This window comes from Helianthus annuus, chromosome 9, assembly GCF_002127325.2.
Source record: "Helianthus annuus cultivar XRQ/B chromosome 9, HanXRQr2.0-SUNRISE, whole genome shotgun sequence".
In the NCBI taxonomy this organism is placed as follows: Eukaryota; Viridiplantae; Streptophyta; class Magnoliopsida; order Asterales; family Asteraceae; genus Helianthus; species Helianthus annuus.
Window position 1 is genome coordinate 118014591 of NC_035441.2, and position 18798 is coordinate 118033388.

The 18798-nt window shown below is 33.4% G+C and overlaps 2 protein-coding genes and 1 long non-coding RNA gene across 4 annotated transcripts; all 3 read left to right on the plus strand.

Moving 5' to 3' along the window:
* The first annotated feature begins 1187 nt into the window (after positions 1-1187).
* On the plus strand, positions 1188-1844 carry LOC118482067. The gene is made up of 2 exons (XR_004867026.1): positions 1188-1370; positions 1471-1844. It is a non-coding gene; the product is annotated as an uncharacterized LOC118482067 (long non-coding RNA).
* A 481-nt stretch (positions 1845-2325) lies between these two features.
* On the plus strand, positions 2326-10664 carry LOC110876179. The gene is made up of 11 exons (XM_035977011.1): positions 2326-2398; positions 2483-2560; positions 2665-2703; positions 2809-2931; positions 5221-5415; positions 5523-5720; positions 5817-6059; positions 6171-6609; positions 6711-7651; positions 7855-8943; positions 9127-10664. Exons 1-11 carry the CDS (start codon positions 2326-2328, stop codon positions 10662-10664), a joined length of 4956 nt encoding a protein of 1651 aa, XP_035832904.1.
* A 1517-nt stretch (positions 10665-12181) lies between these two features.
* LOC110878315 (anthranilate phosphoribosyltransferase, chloroplastic) lies at positions 12182-18719 on the plus strand. Of its 2 annotated transcripts, none has more exons than XM_022126595.2 (10): positions 12182-12412; positions 12486-12629; positions 13430-13594; positions 16851-16934; positions 17223-17411; positions 17486-17576; positions 17857-17916; positions 18003-18121; positions 18202-18336; positions 18452-18719. In XM_022126595.2, the coding sequence occupies exons 1-10, from the start codon at positions 12260-12262 to the stop codon at positions 18488-18490; spliced, it is 1179 nt and encodes a 392-aa protein (XP_021982287.1). In that variant the 5' UTR covers positions 12182-12259; the 3' UTR covers positions 18491-18719. The 2 variants fall into 2 exon arrangements, with proteins under 2 accessions (XP_021982287.1, XP_021982288.1); XM_022126596.2 differs by having other exon boundaries at positions 12217-12412; positions 18458-18719.
* The last annotated feature ends 79 nt before the right edge of the window (positions 18720-18798 follow it).

An 18798-nucleotide genomic window follows, 5' to 3' on the forward strand; every position in this document is an offset into this window, starting at 1 on the left:
GAAGTGAGAATTAAAACCGGTTTATTACTCTAACTTTGAGATATTCAAAGATGACAAAATGTAGTTTCGGGTATATCTTTATGTCAGCAGACAAAACTATCTCATGGAAGAGTCATAATGCACTAATATCAACAACGTAAGTTATAACGACATAATATAGTCACTAAATGTTGTTGGAAATTTATCAGTGGACTCGTAAGTTTATTAACTCCATATAATTAATGTTTTGAAGAATTAGTGTGATAAAGTCAGCTACCATTACTCCTTGAACAGTAACAGTTCAAGAGGTGCTGCATTAAGTTTCGATACGCAATTAATTATTCGTTTATGAACGAATTGAGGAAACTAAGTTTTGTATCGAATACATTCATGATATGCTTAAGGATCCTATAACTGAAGGGCTATTACCCATAAGTCTTATTAAGAGAGCTCATAGACGGGTATTAATTAATAGTCGTGCGCAATTGCATATCGTACTATGAATGACTAAGTATCAGTTAATTTTCCTCATCAGTTTGATTTTGTATGTCTCTAAGAATATGTCAAGCTAGCATAATGGCATATAGACAAATATAGTTACAAATCAAACAAAGGGCTTACGCGTATTTTGATCATAACGATTAGGTTTTAAATTAAGGCTATAGTATGATTAATGGGGGTCCTGAGTTGCATAATGATTCAACGGCTGTATTTTTCTGCTATAGTACTTGTTTAAGGCTAAAATGAGTGTTAACTCCTGATCAGGCTTATCTAATACTCATAGTAAATGATTACTCGGCCAAGTGGGAGAATGTAAGAATAAATAAATAATATATTTATTTATATATGGCCATTATAATCATTTACATTATATGGATCAAAATATATAACAATCCATTAAATAATTAGTTGGTAATTGTTGATGGGCCTTATTACCATTATTAACTAATTAGGGTTTCCTCCTGGGTGCATATATAAGGAGACTTATTTTGAGGTTCTAGGGTTAGACTCATAACCTAATTACTCATAACATCAAATCGACCTCCATCTCCATCTGGATTCTCTGCTGGCTTGTGCTGATGCAATCAGGTATGTTTTCATGTTTTCCTTCATGTATAAACAGAACTGAACCAACATTATATCTGAAGGATCTCAATATCTCACGAAAGATGTAAGTTTTGAGATTCATACAAATAATACTAATTTGTTAACAATAATATGGTATCGTTTTGAAGATAACATTTTTTTTAATCATAAAGGTAAAAGAAAGTATAAGGTCGGTTGGTAGTTCCAAGTCTAAGAAGCGTTTACATGGAGAAAATTGCGGACAACACACTGTTCCTGAAGATCCGGCAGTTTTGAACTTCACACGTAAAGGGGAATACAGGCTGGTATTATTTTTGAATATAATAAATCTTTAAATTTTCATTATTTTTCGTCATTATTGGATGTTTAAGATGTAAACTGATTAATAAACGTTGTTACATGCAGCGTCTTCCCGTCGGGGTATCAAAACGCGCTGGTTTTACAAAGAAGCTTCATACACTTTTGGTTGAAAACATGCAGGGGCAAGTTAGTACTTATGAAGTCAAACGGGAAAAAAACGGAAGTACGAAACGCTATTCAGTCATAGACTGGCCTGTATTTATGGCGGAAAATAAGTTGAATGATGGCGACATGCTTGATTTCACTTATGTGACTTCAAAGAAGACCGTCATCTTAAAAAACGTCCGACATGTCTAACCAAAAGTGCACCGAACTTTTTATAAACCGTCTTTATAACAACTGTTTGGACTTTCTTTTGGTAACTATCCTTTGAACATGTAACCATCTGGAATTATTTCTTACTAGACTTTTGTATGTTACCTAACTGTTGTGTTTATGTTTAGTGTTTAAGTTTATGGTTGTTTATCTAATTAAAAATGTATATCTAAATTCCAGATTATACTACGGAATATACTATATATTGTCAATTTTTGTAGTGACATTTGTTTGATACTTATCCGTCTAATGTTGATGATAGAATCAATATACGTCATTTGATTATTGTAAATCGTAACATACCGAAAATACAAAAACTATACTTGGAAAGCGTGAAATTATAGGTAATTTTAATTTTGGAATAACTAATCAACCATAAATCAATAAAATCTTTTGCAATTTAACTTGATATGGTATTAAATTGATTCCAAAAATAAGTAAACCACTATTTATATTGAACGAAGACTCTTATTTCTTTTACTTTGTAAGCCTTCACTTTGTTCGTTTACCTAACGGTTATACATTTAACGATTTGGTGTTCTTCTTCTTCTTCTTATTGCAGTAACCTTAATCGCATTTCCGGTAATGTCAAAAAGATCGAAAAGTGAAAATTTTTCTTCTTCGTTAAAAGATGTACAGAATGAGAACATTGCAAACCGTAAGTGCCATTTTTATTGATTTATCATAATAAAGTATACATTTACAGATCAGGTTACTTAATTTTTCATCTACCGTTTTACAGTTATAGTCATGCCGAAAAGGTCAAAGATTGAGTCTTCGTCTTTCGGCAAGCAACCTTGCACTACAAACAATTCAAGTGGTAACATTTTGATTATCTTTCAGTTTAATTATTATTAGGTCGATACATGGCTCAAACCATTGACATATACTACTTTTTTTATGCTTTTATTATTGATGTTGCAGGTGTGATATCAAGGATTCCATTTTCAGACATAACTAATGGTGTACATATAATCCACACATATATGCATAATCCTTTAACATGCTGTTATAGTAGTTTGCTTTTTATTTATACTTTCTAAATTGTAATTTTATTTTTTTTTTTAGTTCGCAATCCTGATACGAATAAGGAAGCGAAAGAGAGGCGAAGACAACGAAAAATCTATTTGGATTCTCGGAAAAATCAGTCTCTACGTAGACATTCTAACGCTCTCAGGAATGTATCTTCAGGTAATAGTTGTAAACTAAATCTAACTATGAAAGGAATGTACTTTCATGTAATAGTTTTAAAGTTAGATTAATTCATAAAGATAATGTGACCACGATTGCCTCCTAAACATGTAAATATCTAAAACTTTTTTCCGTAACAACTTATAATCGTATATTGAATATTGATGTTGTAATTTGTAGTTGACCATTAAAATTAAAGTAGCATTCCAACAGGATAAATATATCAAAATATTTAAACATGTAACATAAGCCAAAATATTATCAAGTAGTTTTACAACATCTAACATAAACCAAAAGATATAAACAGGTTCCAAAAAAGCCATTGGTACACACCTATATACTTATTGCTAAAACCGTTTGTTAGCCAAAATTACCATACAAAATGGTTGAACGGTTTAGATCTATGGTACTAACCCCATTATTCTTCGATTACATCCCTAACAAACAGTGTAGGCATGTCCTGATACCACTCTAAAACGCAAAGATAACCCTTCTTGATGTTGTTTTCACGAACCCATGCTGGCCATCCCAATACACTAAACCTATTTTTCTTTTTGGCTCTTTTTGGTTCAGCCGTGACGTTCAAATTGGTTTCCACACCACGCCTATTTTTAATGGTCACCTTTCCGCAGCGATCGATTCCCATGGCTTTTGCGACCTTTACCGGTATCCGCTAAGAAAACGACAAACAAGTATTCAAACTTTAATCATAAAGAGACTAATGAAACCATAAAACAACAACAGTTAACTTACTATACAAATAATCGAACTAAATACTTACAAAACGTGAACAAGATGAGGGCATGAAAATGATATTTGGTTCTGGTGCGTTCCAGTCAATTTCTTCCGAAGTGAAAGATCCGTCTGACTCCGAATCTGTTATCAGTATCACTTCCTTATCTTTCTTTTGTTTATTTCGCTCATTTGAAGAACGCGCCATTGACTACATATAATTATTTGGTTAACTAATAAATCTTCATTAACACAAAACATGTCGATTTAGGAAAAATCCCCAAATTTAGTAACATTTTTTTGTAACACTTATGTCAAACGAATATACATATTAACGATTTTCCTAACCAAAAAACATAAGACAAACAACAATAGATGTGCAAAAAGGAATCAATCAATAATAATAATAATAATTCCCAGGTGATAAACATATTCAAATAGAAACCCTAAAATGACCTAACCGATAAAACAAGCAATAAAAAACAAATAAGTGGAACAATAATGGCAGATCAAGATCAGAAATCATGTAATTTCACTCAAACAAAACGCAAATCTGTACAATATGAAGAAACTACGAACAGGAAGCCGTTGATTACTACATGTTGTCTATCACCGAACATGTCGAGTTATCCAAAATCCCCAAATGTAGATCGCAAATATCTTACACAGATGCAATTAAAGATCTAGGTCATGTGAGAACATCAGTTTGAATCGTACCTTTTGCTGATTTCTGTATCTCTGGTGATAATGTGAATGCCGAATAACCAAACAAGTTTCTATGCGTATGAACTAAGCTATTATATAAAGGGTCAATGATAAAGAGATAAGAATGATTGTGTATGTATAAATATCTGATATTTGATATAAGAATTAGATGAAGAAACCTAATTGTTACTTTATTTGAATTACAAAAGTAATCCCTACGTTTACTTAATTTTGGTTCAGTTATATATATGTACTATAAAATGAATTTGTTTACTTAATGTACTTAAATTATACATATAAAACCTGTTGATTTATTAAAAAAAATAATAATTACAACATATTATTTTTAAAAAAATGGAAACAATGAATTTAAAGTTCTATAGTGATTCACTATACATTATAAATGTTACTAATAAACATGTTAGTTGAGAACTTACAAATAATTTTCACTGCCGGAAATAAAAAAACGTATCACTTTTCGTCAATTCTCATTCCAATTTTTATGTCGTCGTCCAAAATACTGCAGATTGTAATATGCTACCAAACTGCAATACAACTTCCTTTCTGTTACTCCTTTGTCAAATAACATGCCATTGTATTACACAATACAGTTTACTATTTTCGAAAACTTTATTTGTAATTATACATCAAATTGTAATTAACAACATCTATTGTATATATACTCACGTATCTCCTATTATCCCAGATGTCCAGCATCGAACACCATTGGGCAACATATCAAACGGTATTATTTAACTTTTTATCTTCACAATATTTACAGTTTCATTTTAAACCGTATCATTATATTTCATGTACCTTAAATGTGTTTTATATTTAATGATTGTATGCAAGTTTTCATCCCTAAACTTACTCAAGATGAGAGTAAGGAGAGGCGTAAACTTAGAAAATTATACATCGATGGTAAACGTTATGGAACGCAAAAAGGTACATCACAATCTATACATGTTATAGCATCTACCTCTGGTTCTTCATCCATTCCGCATGACATGGTCAATGTTACAACAGAGGCGTCCATTGGATATGGAGGTAAAACTTTAATAAATGTTTAAAGTAGGATATTATTAAAAAAAATTTATTTCTTTAGTGGATAATGTTTATATGTGAATTATCTTTTTTTTATTATAATACTACAGTTTTTGACCCGAGACTTCTTCAAAATCACTGCAAAGAGAGACGGAGGTTAAGGAAGTTATATTTAGACAGTAAAAGATCTACAAGTCTACAACGACGAAAATTACACCCTTCCAATACTTTATCATCTTCTTCTGAATTAAGATTGATATCTTCCAACACGCACAATGTTACTCCTACAACGTCGGTTGTACCTACAAGTAAAAATTATATTTACCAAATAATTCAAATTTAATTTCAAATACAGTATATATGTTTAAAAAAGTTAATAAGTTGGAGTATATTATGTTATTTAGGTAATGTTAGTTGTCTTACAAACAACATGACTACACCAATAAACATTCGTCGTTTTTCTCTATCGTCAAACATCACAAATTCTAGCAACACACCTACTATTCTACAAAGTTCTTCTTTACAGAGGATGTCGCCAGGAAAACGTAAGTTATTAAGTAAATCACGAGTTACAACTCCTATACCAATGATTGACTTGACGACAGAGGAAACTACAGATGATGCAATTTACAAAGGAGTTTCAACAGGTATAATATCAATTATTTTATTTATTTAATTAAGTAAATTGTATATATTATTTTTATACAAACATATACTTCGTAAAGTAATATTCTTTTTTTGTTCAACTAACATTACAGATTATTTTGATCATGGTGACCAATGTATTACTTGTGAAGTATGCAATGCTAAATTATGGGATGCTGAAAAAGGAAGGGGAAGAAAAGAGAAAGGAAGAATATGTTATTTCTTATGTTGTGGTTATGGCAAAGTAGAGCTACCAGATTATAAAGATACTGTTCCAAGTTATAAGAAACTTTTTACGTATAAGGATAAAGAAAGCAAACATTTTTTGAATAATATTCGACGGTATAACTCCATGTTTGCTTTCACGTCAATGGGTGGTAAGGTTGATCCCACTGTCAACAGAGGTAACGGACCATTCTGCTACAGAATTAGTGGAGAGAACTACCACAGCACTGGAAGCCTGCTTCCGGAAGACGGAGATCAACCTAAATTTTGCCAGCTCTACATTTTCGATACTGAAAACGAACTTTCCAACAGACAATCCGTTTTTAGGTAAATATAATAAAGTATAATTTTTTTTCCCATCAAATCTTTCTATAATATATTTTTTATTAATACTGATGTTTGTTGACACTCCGCTATTTTTTAATCAGTCGTTCCAAGGATTCATCCTCCGCGAGTGTCGCTGAACTTGATAGTAAACTGATTGAACATATAAAATGTGTTTTAGATTCAGAAAACCAGTTGGTAAAAGCTTATAGGATGGTTAGAGACTGTTTTCATGAAAACCCTGATCTTAATCTGAAGCTTCGTCTAATTGGTATTAGAGAAAAGGATGGACGAACGTATAATTTACCAACTTGTGGTGAAGTTGCTGCTCTAATTGTGGGGGATATTGCAAACACAATCAACAATAGAGATATAGTTATTGAAACGCAGACAGGTACTTTGAAAAGAATTAGTGAATTGCATCCTTCATACCTTGCACTTCAATATCCTATTTTATTCCCTTATGGAGATGATGGTTACAGAATTGACATCCCTCATCGAGGTGTCGTAGACGTAATCAATAAGAAACGTCCAAATTGTACAATGAGAGAGTTTTTTGCATATCGTGTGCAAGACAGAATTAATCAGTTTTCATTGATTCTAAATTCAAGGAGACTCTTTCAACAATTCTTGGTTGATGCGTATACTATGATTGAGAGCGAAAGGCTTAACTACATACGACTTCAACAAAAGAATCTAAGGTCAGATAGCTATGAAAGTCTATGTGAATTAAGAAATAAGGGCCAGCAAGACATATCTAAGGTTGGAAAACGAATCTTTTTGCCCTCTTCGTTTACCGGTGGCGCTAGATATATGATGCAAAATTATTTAGATGCCATGGCTATCTGTAAGTGGTTTGGTTATCCGGATTTTTTTATAACCATCACGTGCAATCCAAAGTGGCCTGAGGTAAAAAGGTTTCTTAGAGACACAAATCTTAAACCTGAAGATAGGCCCGATATACTGAGCAGATTGTTTAAAATAAAGTTGGATTCAATTTGCAAAGATTTTAAAGAACGCCATCTATTTGGAAAAGTTGCAGCAGGTATTTTATCAAATTCCTTTTTATATACATATTAGATTATTTAAATCTACTAATGATTTCTTTTTGTACAGTTGTTTACACAATCAAGTTTCAAAAGAGAGGATTGCCTCATGCCCACCTATGCTTATTCTTAGAAAATGAATCCAAACTTCCAACGGTAGACCATGTTGATCCATTTATAACTGCATAAATCCCTGATGAAGATGAAGATGCAGAATTATATGCGCTTGTGAAAGACTATATGATTCATGGTCCATGTGGTAACGCTAATTTAAGTTGTCCATGTATGGTTGACAATAAGTGTTCGAAGGGTTTTCCAAAGAATTTTCAAGATCATACTACACTGGATTCAAATGGATTCCCAATATACAAAAGAAGAGATAATGGTGCTTATGTAGTAAAAAATGGAATCGACTTAGACAACAGAAGTGTTGTGCCATACAACAAAAAACTTTTGAAACGCTACCAGGCACATATAAATGTTGAGTGGTGCAATCAAGCCGGATCAATTAAATATTTGTTTAAATATATAAATAAAGGCCCTGATAGAGCAACCGTTGCTGTTGTCCAACATGATAATAACAATGAACAACTAGAACAAGACGAGGTCAAAGAATATTATGATTGTAGGTATCTATCGGCTTGTGAGGCATCTTGGAGGATCTTCGCCTATGATGTGCATTACAGGACTCCTTCTGTTATGAGGCTGCCTTTCCATCTTCCCGGAAAACAACCTGTTGTTTTTGGACCCGACGAGGATATTAATCAAGTCCTTAACAAACCATCTGTCAAAGCTTCAATGTTTCTTTCCTGGATGGAACGTAACAAAGACCCGAATGACACATTGGCCCGTACACTTACATATGTTCAGTTTCCAAGTTGGTATGTATGGAAGCTTGATAAACGTTGTTGGGAACCTAGACAAAGACATAAGTCAATTGGGAGAATTCACGCTGTAAGTCCGTCTCTTGGGGAAACATATTATTTAAGAATTCTTCTTAACAAAGTGAAAGGACCAAAATCTTTTGATGATATTAAAACAGTTGATGGTAAGGTATATGATACATTTAGAGATGCATGTTATGCACTCGGTCTTTTGGACGATGACGCAGAATACATTGAGGCAATCAAGGAAGCAAATGAAACAGGATCCCCTTCGTATCTTCGTAATTTATTTGCTACTTTGCTATTAACAAATACGTTGTCCAGACCTGAGGTTGTATGGGAAAGCACATGGAGATACATGACAGACGACTTTATCTATAGACTTAGAAAATATCATCTACTTACAGGTAATTGTTTTACACAAAATGTTGTTATTATCCCCTTTTTTTTGTTTTTGGTTGCGTTAAAAAAAAAACAATTTTCGTTTAAAGAAAACATGGTTTTGTGTTTCATTTATGCTATATGGTTTGGTTCATTAAATATTTTTTGATTTCATAACTTGATAATATATTTTTTTCCATTTTGTACAGCTTTATCAATTCCAGATCACCAGCTTAAAAACTACGTTTTGAGTGAAGTTGAAAAATTCTTAGCCAGAAACAACTCATCACTCAAAAGATTTGAGACAATGCCGTACCCAGATAATGCGTCTATGTCTGATTCAGACAATCGTTTGATTAACGAGGAGCGTATCTACGACCAAACGAATCTTCAAGTTGAATTTAATAATCAACTTAATTTGCTAACTGAGGAGCAACGGTCAGTTTTCCAACAAATAATCAACGCAATTGAGGGTAACAAAGGTGGGGTTTTTTTTGTGTACGGCTATGGTGGGACCGGCAAGACCTTCTTATGGAAGACATTATCTGCGGCAATCAGATCAAAAGGTCAAATTGTATTAAACGTTGCTTCAAGTGGCATCGCGTCGTTGTTATTGTCTGGTGGCAGGACCGCGCATTCCAGGTTTCGTATTCCATTGAATCTTACAGAGGATTCAGTTTGTCATATAAAACCTGATGGAGATGTTGCTAGACTACTACACGAAACAAACTTGATTATATGGGATGAAGCGCCTATGGTCCATAAGCATGCATTCGAAGCGTTGGATAGAACAATGAACGACATTTTCAATATCGACACTTCCAACAGATCAAACATCCGCTTTGGAGGAAAGGTTATTGTTTTAGGAGGCGATTTTAGACAGATCCTTCCTGTTGTTCCAAATGGTGGAAGACAAGAGATTGTCAATGCCTCAATAAGTTCGTCTTATCTGTGGAATACATGTAAGTTGCTGAGACTAACAAAAAACATGAGGTTAACAGTTGGAAGTTCAGCATCGGACGCTGAAGAAATAAAACAATTTGCCAAATGGCTTTTGGATATAGGTGAGGGAAATGTTGGTGGTCCAAATGATGGAGAAGCGTCAATTGAAATACCAAGCGACCTTCTAATCACTGATACATCGGATCCCATTTCAACTTTAATTGATTTTGTGTATCCTTCAATTCTCGAAAACTTCAACAATCAGAATTATTTTAGTGAGAGGGCTATACTTGCACCTAAGAACGAGGTTGTGCATGAAATTAATGATCGGTTGTTGTCACTATTCCCAGGCAAAGAACGAGAGTATCTTAGTTCAGACAGTCTTTGTCAGTCTGAAAATCCAAACGCTACACAACAAAAACTATACTCTCCTGATGTGCTTAACGGTCTTAAAGTATCCGGCTTACCTAATCATAGGCTAGCACTAAAAGTAGGCGTGCCGGTGATGCTATTACGTAACATTGACCAACAAAATGGTCTTTGCAATGGTACACGACTACAAGTCAAAAAAATGTATAACCGTGTAATAGAAGCCGAGATAATATCCGGAGGGAACATAGGCACTCGCACTTATATACCAAGGATTAGTTTGATACCTTCTGATAAAAAAATTCCTTTTGAGTTTCAAAGGAGACAATTTCCGTTGGCTGTTTGTTTCGCAATGACTATTAACAAGAGTTGGTCTGTATCTGAAGCAACCAGTTTTCACCCATGGTCAGCTGTATGTTGCTTTATCAAGAGTTAAAACCAGACAAAGAGTTAAACTTCTGATTTTGGACAATGACGGCAAACCTACTAATAAAACGACAAATGTAGTTTACAAAGAAGTATTTCGTGACTTGTGATCTCCATGTACTCATTCATCAAACGATCTTTCATTCCATGTAACTGTTCCATAAAAATCATAATAACATGTTTTTGAAGTTATTTAATGTTTAATTTTTTTTGTTTTTTAATCAATTTTGTTAATGTAATAAAAAACATGTATACTCATACACATACTTAAATATTAACCTAAAAGTATGCATAAATAAACAGTACGTTCACTTACAATTCTCTATCCATTATCTTCCATATACGCAATATTACACAAATTTGGATCATCATGCATCTGGATATATTACATTATTTGTCTCATTGTAGTTTACTAATTTATTATTACTTGAACGGTTATTTAATTCAAACGATTACTTCAATAAATTAAAGTTATTCATTTGTGTTTTAGTCCACCCGCGAACCTCGCGGGTTCTTAAACTAGTGATCGAATAAACAAACACGCGATTGAGCAACTTGTTCGACTTAAGAAAGGCCAAAGCAATGTCTTCACGTGGAATACTTGGCTCCCAAAGAAAGAAAGTTAGTATAGTTGCTTGGAGGGCGGGGCTCGAAGAAACATCCATGTGCAATCGGATTTTATGGTGAGTTTACTGAACCGAGTGAACATAGTTTTGTTTCTTTAACTAGAAGAAACCTGCTTCTATCTCAAAGGATGTTGAGGAAGTTAAAATGATGGACAATAATAATCTATACTATATTATAATGCATGAGCGAGGTGTATTTTAAGATACCCACAAAATTTATAAATTTTTAGTTTAAAATTTATATACTTTTACATACCGACAATGGGGCTTTTGGATGTGCTAACCCACGTCTTCGCTAACGCCTCCTCCTCGATCTTTGTCCAAGGTTCTGCCTTGGTTTTCGAAGGTTGATCTTTGTCACCGGCCACTTGCTTTCCTTTTTCCCGTTTCGACTTTATATCTAAATTGTATTCAACATCGAGTTGTGTGTTATATATAATGTACAAGTTATAAAACCACAAACATACAAGCCGTCAAAGCAGTTTCAAGGTTTCTTATTTTTACATTTTTATTTTTATCAATATTTCAACGTTAATTTTTATCCACAAGATAACCGCTAATTTACAAGTTATCAAAACACAGTCTTACAAATTAACAATCTTTGTCGCACCCTGTTAGGGTTTCGCCCAATGGTTGACTAAAAAACCTCTTGTACTAATGGGATCAGTGACTCGTCAGCAAAGACAAAGCCTTTAAAAAGACTTAGGTTTTGAAGTTTCGGATTCAAGTCTCACAAATAATAGAATTAAAAAAATTAATGGTTTAAAAAAAGAAAAATGAAAACCTCTAGTGAAAAGAAAAACAAAAAAGAAACGTGTATGATATTTTTGTTTTTGTTTTTCTTTTCAAAACGTTACTCGTCCTTTAATGTCAGGCAGTTGAGGTATCATAAATGCCATTGCCTGTGAAGATGCAAACACTTCAATTCTGTTTGTTAGTACATATTACATAATCCTAAACAATTCATCACAAATCACTAATGGCGGTCTCATTTCCTTGCACTTCTTCCCTTTTCCACCGCAATATCATTCCATCACCTCAGGTCCCAATCAAAATATGGAACAATTACAAGTTTTTCGCTTCGAAAGCTCCGCGATCTGATCCGAAGCTTCCTGTCCGTTCCACAAAGGAGGTCCGTTGTGTACCTGTCCGTTGGCTGAATTTACAATATTATTCAAACTATGTATGTGTGTTTGTGTGTGCAGATGATGGAGAATTTATTGGATTGTGTGGATTTGAGTGAGCATGAGGCTGAAAGGTCACTGGAGTTGTTGCTGAGAGATGGTAATCAAGCTTTGATAAGTGCTTTTCTTGTGCTTCTTAGAGCTAAAGGAGAAACTTATGAGGAGGTTAGTAGTTAAAGGAATCTTATTATTTATTTAAGAGGTTTCTTTCTTGTTTTAGGGATAGTTATACCTACTTTTGGTTGGTTATATATTGGTTGATGGGAGGGATATGGTTGTTTTTTATATAATTTATGATGTAATTGAACCGACACAGAGTTGATACAAAAAGTGACAAGTTGTAGTATAGTAACCGGATGAAAGTGAGTGTTTTAGAAAAGACATGACTAATAACGAGTATAACTTTTGATCTCTTTAAAGTTACGGACCAGTTAAAATAGGGATGAAAACATATCAGAAGCACAAAATCACTAATCCAGGGCCCTTTTTTATAACTTTTGAATTTGTTTAGAAAAACATGAATGATGAATTTTATTGATTTTGCATTTTTATTTACTCATTTTAATTTTAAAGTTTCATGGATATCCATCAAAACCATCTTGAGAAATATATCATATCTTTCAAGAGTGGTACTTTTTTTTCTTTGTGATTCCACTTTACGCCATGAACTTATAAAATGTGTTTTACTAAGTTGCAAATAGTGTTCGAGTATCGTGTTTCAATCTATATATTTTACAAGTTTAATAACTTAAAACGATATAAAAACATACTTTACTATTTGTTATAGGAAGACTTTTTTTTTCTTAATTATGATCACTTACTTATTTATTATCCTTACTTTCATAACATTAGAAAGTTGTAGGAATAACATAAAAATAAAATAAAATAAAATAAAAGATTGACCAAATTATTACTTTGATATTTGGTGTTATGAAATGATGATGATAGTAGAATTGAAAATGAAGATTGTAGGGTTAGCAAAGGCGATGAGGAAATGCAGCCGGAAGGTGGAGGGGATAGAGGATGATGCAGTTGACATTGTGGGCACCGGTGGAGACGGAGCTAACACTGTTAATATATCAACCGGTGCTGCTATACTTGCTGCTGCCTGCGGTGCTAAAGTTGCAAAGGTTTACTTTTTCTTAATTAACTAGTTGATTTTCTAACCCCGCGTTGCGGCAAGGATCTAATGTCTGCAAAACGCGTGCCGACAACGGCAAGCGGATACCGAATATCAAAACATAGATAAAAAATGACGTAATAACGATAGTTACTCCGTCCTAAAAACGATTTTAAATAATCTAATATATAATAGTAGGACCCACACGTCCTACACGTTGGAAATTCGGTTGTTTTCAGTTCAGTTATGACGTTACTAACACGTTAAAATATGGATGAGCTCGGTACCGGTACCGGTAATGGCACTGAAAGTACCGATCCCGAAAATAATCAAAATTAGGTATCGGCATCGAAAATGCTCGGTACTATACGGTATGGTATTTGAATGTAAAAATAAGTAAATACATGTATGGTGCTAGACCGGTGTTGTACCGAAAGTAACGATTCTGAAAACGCCAAAAGGTGGGTACCAAATTGGTTCCGAAAATGATTTGGTATAGTAAATTTGGTACCGCTACGATACCGGTTTGATTACAGGATTTGATACCATTTGCTCATCAATAATTTAAATATCCAAGTTAATTTTACATGCTATAATTCATTCATTAAAGAAAAAGACAAAAAAGAAAACAAAAGAAGCTGTGTATATAAAACCTCATTCAAACGAAATACAATTTACTTACCACGTGTATGAAAAGCAATCTAAACGGTGTAGTTACTTGCGTTGCTACGTGGCATGAGCTCAAAGGTGATGTTGGGGATGAGCTCGGTACCGAAAACCCCTAAAAAAGGTACCGGTACCGAATATACCTGGTATGACACTGGTACGGTACCAGTATTTGAGGGTAAAAACCAGTATCAAAAATATTAAAAGTCGGTACCAAATCGATACGAAAATGTACCCGTTTGGTAAATTTGGTACCGGTACCGGTACCATTTACTTATCCCTGTGTGATGTTACTATTCATTTGGTTATGTTTACCGGTTTGGTAAATTTGGTACCGATACCATTTGCTTTTCACTATATTGTGTTACTATTTATTTAGTTATGTTTTTAATATATAGGTAATTTCACTCTCTTTTTTATAACAATAAGTTAATATATATAAAATAATAGTTAAAACAAAGAGTAAAATGCTAAAACCGTCTCAAAGATTTGGTCACTTTTGTCACTTTAGTTCAAAAATAAAACTTTTTTTGTAACTGGAGCCCTAATGTTTCATTTTTGTTGTCGTTTCTATCCAAATCACTAACTCAGTTAAAATGTATCGTTAACTCATGGACGATTTTGGCAATTCCCGAACCTCATGGACGATTTTAGCAATTTACTCGTTTATTCTTTTATTTTTTTTAATTTTCTTTTTATCTTTAAATAAAAAACAAAAAATAATTATAAAATATATATACACACACATTTGTATATAAGCACTTAAAATAAAAATAATAAATTAACCCCATAATATATATAAAAAACACACACGTTTATAATTTTATATATATCGCTCGTAAGGATAATTTTAACGAAATTTATGATTTTTTTAATATAAAATATTGGATTTTTAAGAGTTCCCCCTGAGTTTTCGTTCAAGTTTCGCCACTATATACACACACCATACACATTTTTTCTCTTCTATCATTCTCTCTTCTCTAGCTCCACCTCCATCACCACCATTGTCGTCGCCACAATCACATTATCTATCTCAGTACTCATTCCTCATCTCCCCTCATAGACCCGTCGTACTAAACATCAGCATCACCCTCTCTTCCGTCGTACCAAACATCATTAAATTATTATTATTTTTATTATTTAAAGGTAAACAAAAGAAAATTAAAAAAATAAATGTGTAAATATATAAATGTGTGTATAGGATAGGGTTCTAGAGTGAACACTAGTGTATTTGTGAACTGAGTGCACAAATCCTGGTCATTGATCTACACACGTGTATGGCCAGGATCTCATCATCAAATCGTAAAATACACTAGTGTATTTCAACATCAAATCCTGGCTATTGATCTACACACGTGTATGGCTAGGATTAGTTCACTCAGTTCGCAAGCTACACTAGTGTTCACTCTTGAACCTAATACTGTGTATATAAGTATATATATTTTATTTATAATTATTTTTATTGTATCTTATTTAAAGATGAAAATTAAATTTATAAAATTAAAAAAAAAACAAAAGACTAAATGGGAAAGTGCCAAAATCGTCCTTGAGGTATGAGAATTGCTAAAATTGTCCATGAGAGTTAACGATACATTTTAACTGAGTTAGTGATTTGGATGAAATGGCAACAAAAATGAAACCTCATGGGTCCAGTTACAACAAAAAAAAAAATCATTTTGACTGAAGTGACAAAAGTGAACAAACCTTAGGGACGATTTTAGCATTTTACTCTAAAGCAAAAGCGATTGATTCAACATATAATATACTACTGCAACATCATCACCTGGTTTTATTAAAAAAAATTGATTATCGGTTTTATTTAGTATGGTTATTATTATATATATAATTGGAGAAGTTGTTAGCAACAATAAAAACTATATTGACATGTATGTGATTCACAAACATAATCATATCCTACCATGTGGAATGTGATGTCATCTAATAAATTCATACATATTTTACATGAAAAATCTAAATTAATATATTATTGTAATTTTCATGATCTGTATATTTATTTAATTAATTTTATTTTTCTAGGTAACATCCTTATTTTATAATTAAAAAGAATAAAAAATAGAATTAATTTTTATGAAGTCATATGAGTTTAGTATTTGTGTCATGTGTATATTTACTATAAAAGTCTAAATTAATTGAAAAGTTCGATTTGAAATAGTCCATGAGATCCAACTACGATTGGAATTAAGGGGGTTTAAAAATTTGCCGTTAAAAAAAGATCTAACTACGATTAATAAATACAAAATTGCGACAAGATGTGGGTTCAACCGCATTAACACACTATGAGATCCGACTACAACGGATTTCTCAAACAACTTTGAAAGTATTCAAAGAGTTGGAAATGTAGTCGCTCATTAATTTCTTTTTAAAGACAATTGCAATAAAAATAAAATAAAATAAAACATCGTACGCACAAAATCACATTAAAAAAATAAGCCCCACAACGTGGGCAATCAATTCTAGTTAGGATAATATACAAAAATTATCTACATTAATTTTTTTATTAAAGTCGTCAAACTATGAATGTCCATTTTGTGACATACAAGTTATATTATACCATCTAATGAAAAATAATTGGTCATCAGCAAGGAAATCGATCCAGTTCTTCTGCTTGTGGAAGTGCTGATGTGTTAGAAGAATTGGGAGTCAACATAAACTTGGAACCCGAGGTTAGTAAATATATTCTCAACTAACACTTTAAACCAAACGTAACCGAAACCATTTAAAACCGACCCAAAATTCATATTTGGTTCGGTTTTAAACCAAAACCACATTAGGTTTTTGTTTTCGGTTCAATTCTAGAAAAGTCAATCCAGTTAAAACCAAGGAACCCGAATTACATGTACTGGGCTATACATTTTCCTATTTGTACAGTCCATTAAACATTTAGTCCACTGAAACTGAACCGATAGACACCCATATCAAACATTTTACACTAAACGCTTTTTGTCGAGTAGGGAGTGAAAAAATGTTTGGAAGAAGTGGGAATCGGTTTTATGATGTCTCCTAACTATCATCCAGCAATGAAAATTGTTGCACCGGTTCGAAAGAAACTTGGTGTGAAGACGGTGTTCAACGTGTTGGGTCCAATGCTCAACCCGGCTCGGGTTCCCTTTGTGGTAGTTGGGGTGTACAAGGAAGACATGGTATGTTTGTTCCTCCAACGTTGTACAACTACATGCCAATGATGTTTGTTGTTTAACTTCTCTTTTGGCGGTAGGTTACTAAAATGGCGAAAGCTTTGCAAAGATATGGTGTCAAACGAGCTTTAGTCGTTCATTCTGAAGGCTTAGATGAGATGAGCCCACTCGGTATTAGACTATCTTTATTATATGAAGTTTATTTATATCTTTAGTCGATAGTTTTGACCCATTTGCTTATAAATACATTTGGGTTTTGTTTCATTTCAAACGGGTCAAACTTAAAAGTTTAGATGGAATGGGTCCGATAGGTCAAACATTTAGATCGTTACTATAATAATATTGTTTTTGTAATCATGAACGCGTTGACTTTTTCAACATGTACCAAAAAGTAACATGCTACCCAATCCGCTCATTTTGCTACTTAAACCTCAAGATGTCAATGACACAGGTCCGGGAATAGTTTTCGACGTAACACCAGGAAAGATCAAGAAATTCCATTTCGACCCATGTAAGAACTCTCTTTTGGTATTATTTAATCATTAACGACAAGGCCCGACTCGGATCCTAACGTGTATGGAACCAAATCGTTTGCAGTGGATTTTGGGATCTCCCGATGCACGGTTGAGGATCTACGAGGGGGGAACCCAAAACACAACGCAGAGGTGCTAAGAAGTGTACTGTCGGGACAGAGAGGACCCATTGCAGATGCATTGGTAAGGCTGCTAATGGTCAATGCGGTGGCAACATTTAACAACAAATTGCTCAGATATTGCGACTAAATCAAATGAATCAGGTCTTAAATGCTGCAGCAGCACTTACAGTGAGTGGACATGTTGGCACCTTGGCTGAAGCAGTGACCCTTGCTCAAGAAACGCACCAAGCCGGGAAGGCTCTCAGGACACTAGACCATTGGGTCACTGTCTCAAATGTAACCACAAACCTTTGTTTTTCTTTTTTCAGCATTTACAACCGTGAGAACCTGTTATTAGAAAACTCATGGAACCCCACTAATACCTTACTAACCACCCTCGGTTTTGTTTAAGTTGCAGACTGATAAAGAGCTTGCCACCATGCGTTCCTGAGTCAAGTAGAGGATCAATGCCAAAGCTACGTAGAGAATGAGCTTTTGTTTGTCATTCAATAAATATGTCTAAATTATTAATTATGTTGCATTAGTTCGGCTGATCAAGATTGTATGAACTTTTACTTTGATTGAACCAACATTATGTTTGAACCCATGATTGCTATGTTAGGCATTCAGAGTGTGTTCATTGATAGTTTGGTGTTTCAATGGTTTGTGCATTCCTCAAAGCAAAAGTGAATACTCGGTATTATTCTCATATAATTTATTAACAGTCAACACGCAACAACTATGAATAAACGAGCAGAT

Bases quoted from the DNA above. Each gene is read 5' to 3' on its own strand.
- LOC110878315 (XM_022126595.2), top strand. From the start codon at position 12,260: ATGGCGGTCTCATTTCCTTGCACTTCTTCCCTTTTCCACCGCAATATC. The intron at 13,595-16,850 runs GTTTACTTTTTC...ATTGGTCATCAG, and splicing joins GCGGTGCTAAAGTTGCAAAG to CAAGGAAATCGATCCAGTTC. The intron at 18,122-18,201 runs GTAAGGCTGCTA...CAAATGAATCAG, and splicing joins GACCCATTGCAGATGCATTG to GTCTTAAATGCTGCAGCAGC.
- LOC110876179 (XM_035977011.1), top strand. From the start codon at position 2,326: ATGTCAAAAAGATCGAAAAGTGAAAATTTTTCTTCTTCGTTAAAAGAT. The intron at 5,721-5,816 runs GTAAAAATTATA...TATGTTATTTAG, and splicing joins AACGTCGGTTGTACCTACAA to GTAATGTTAGTTGTCTTACA. The intron at 7,652-7,854 runs GTATTTTATCAA...TCCCTGATGAAG, and splicing joins ATTTGGAAAAGTTGCAGCAG to ATGAAGATGCAGAATTATAT.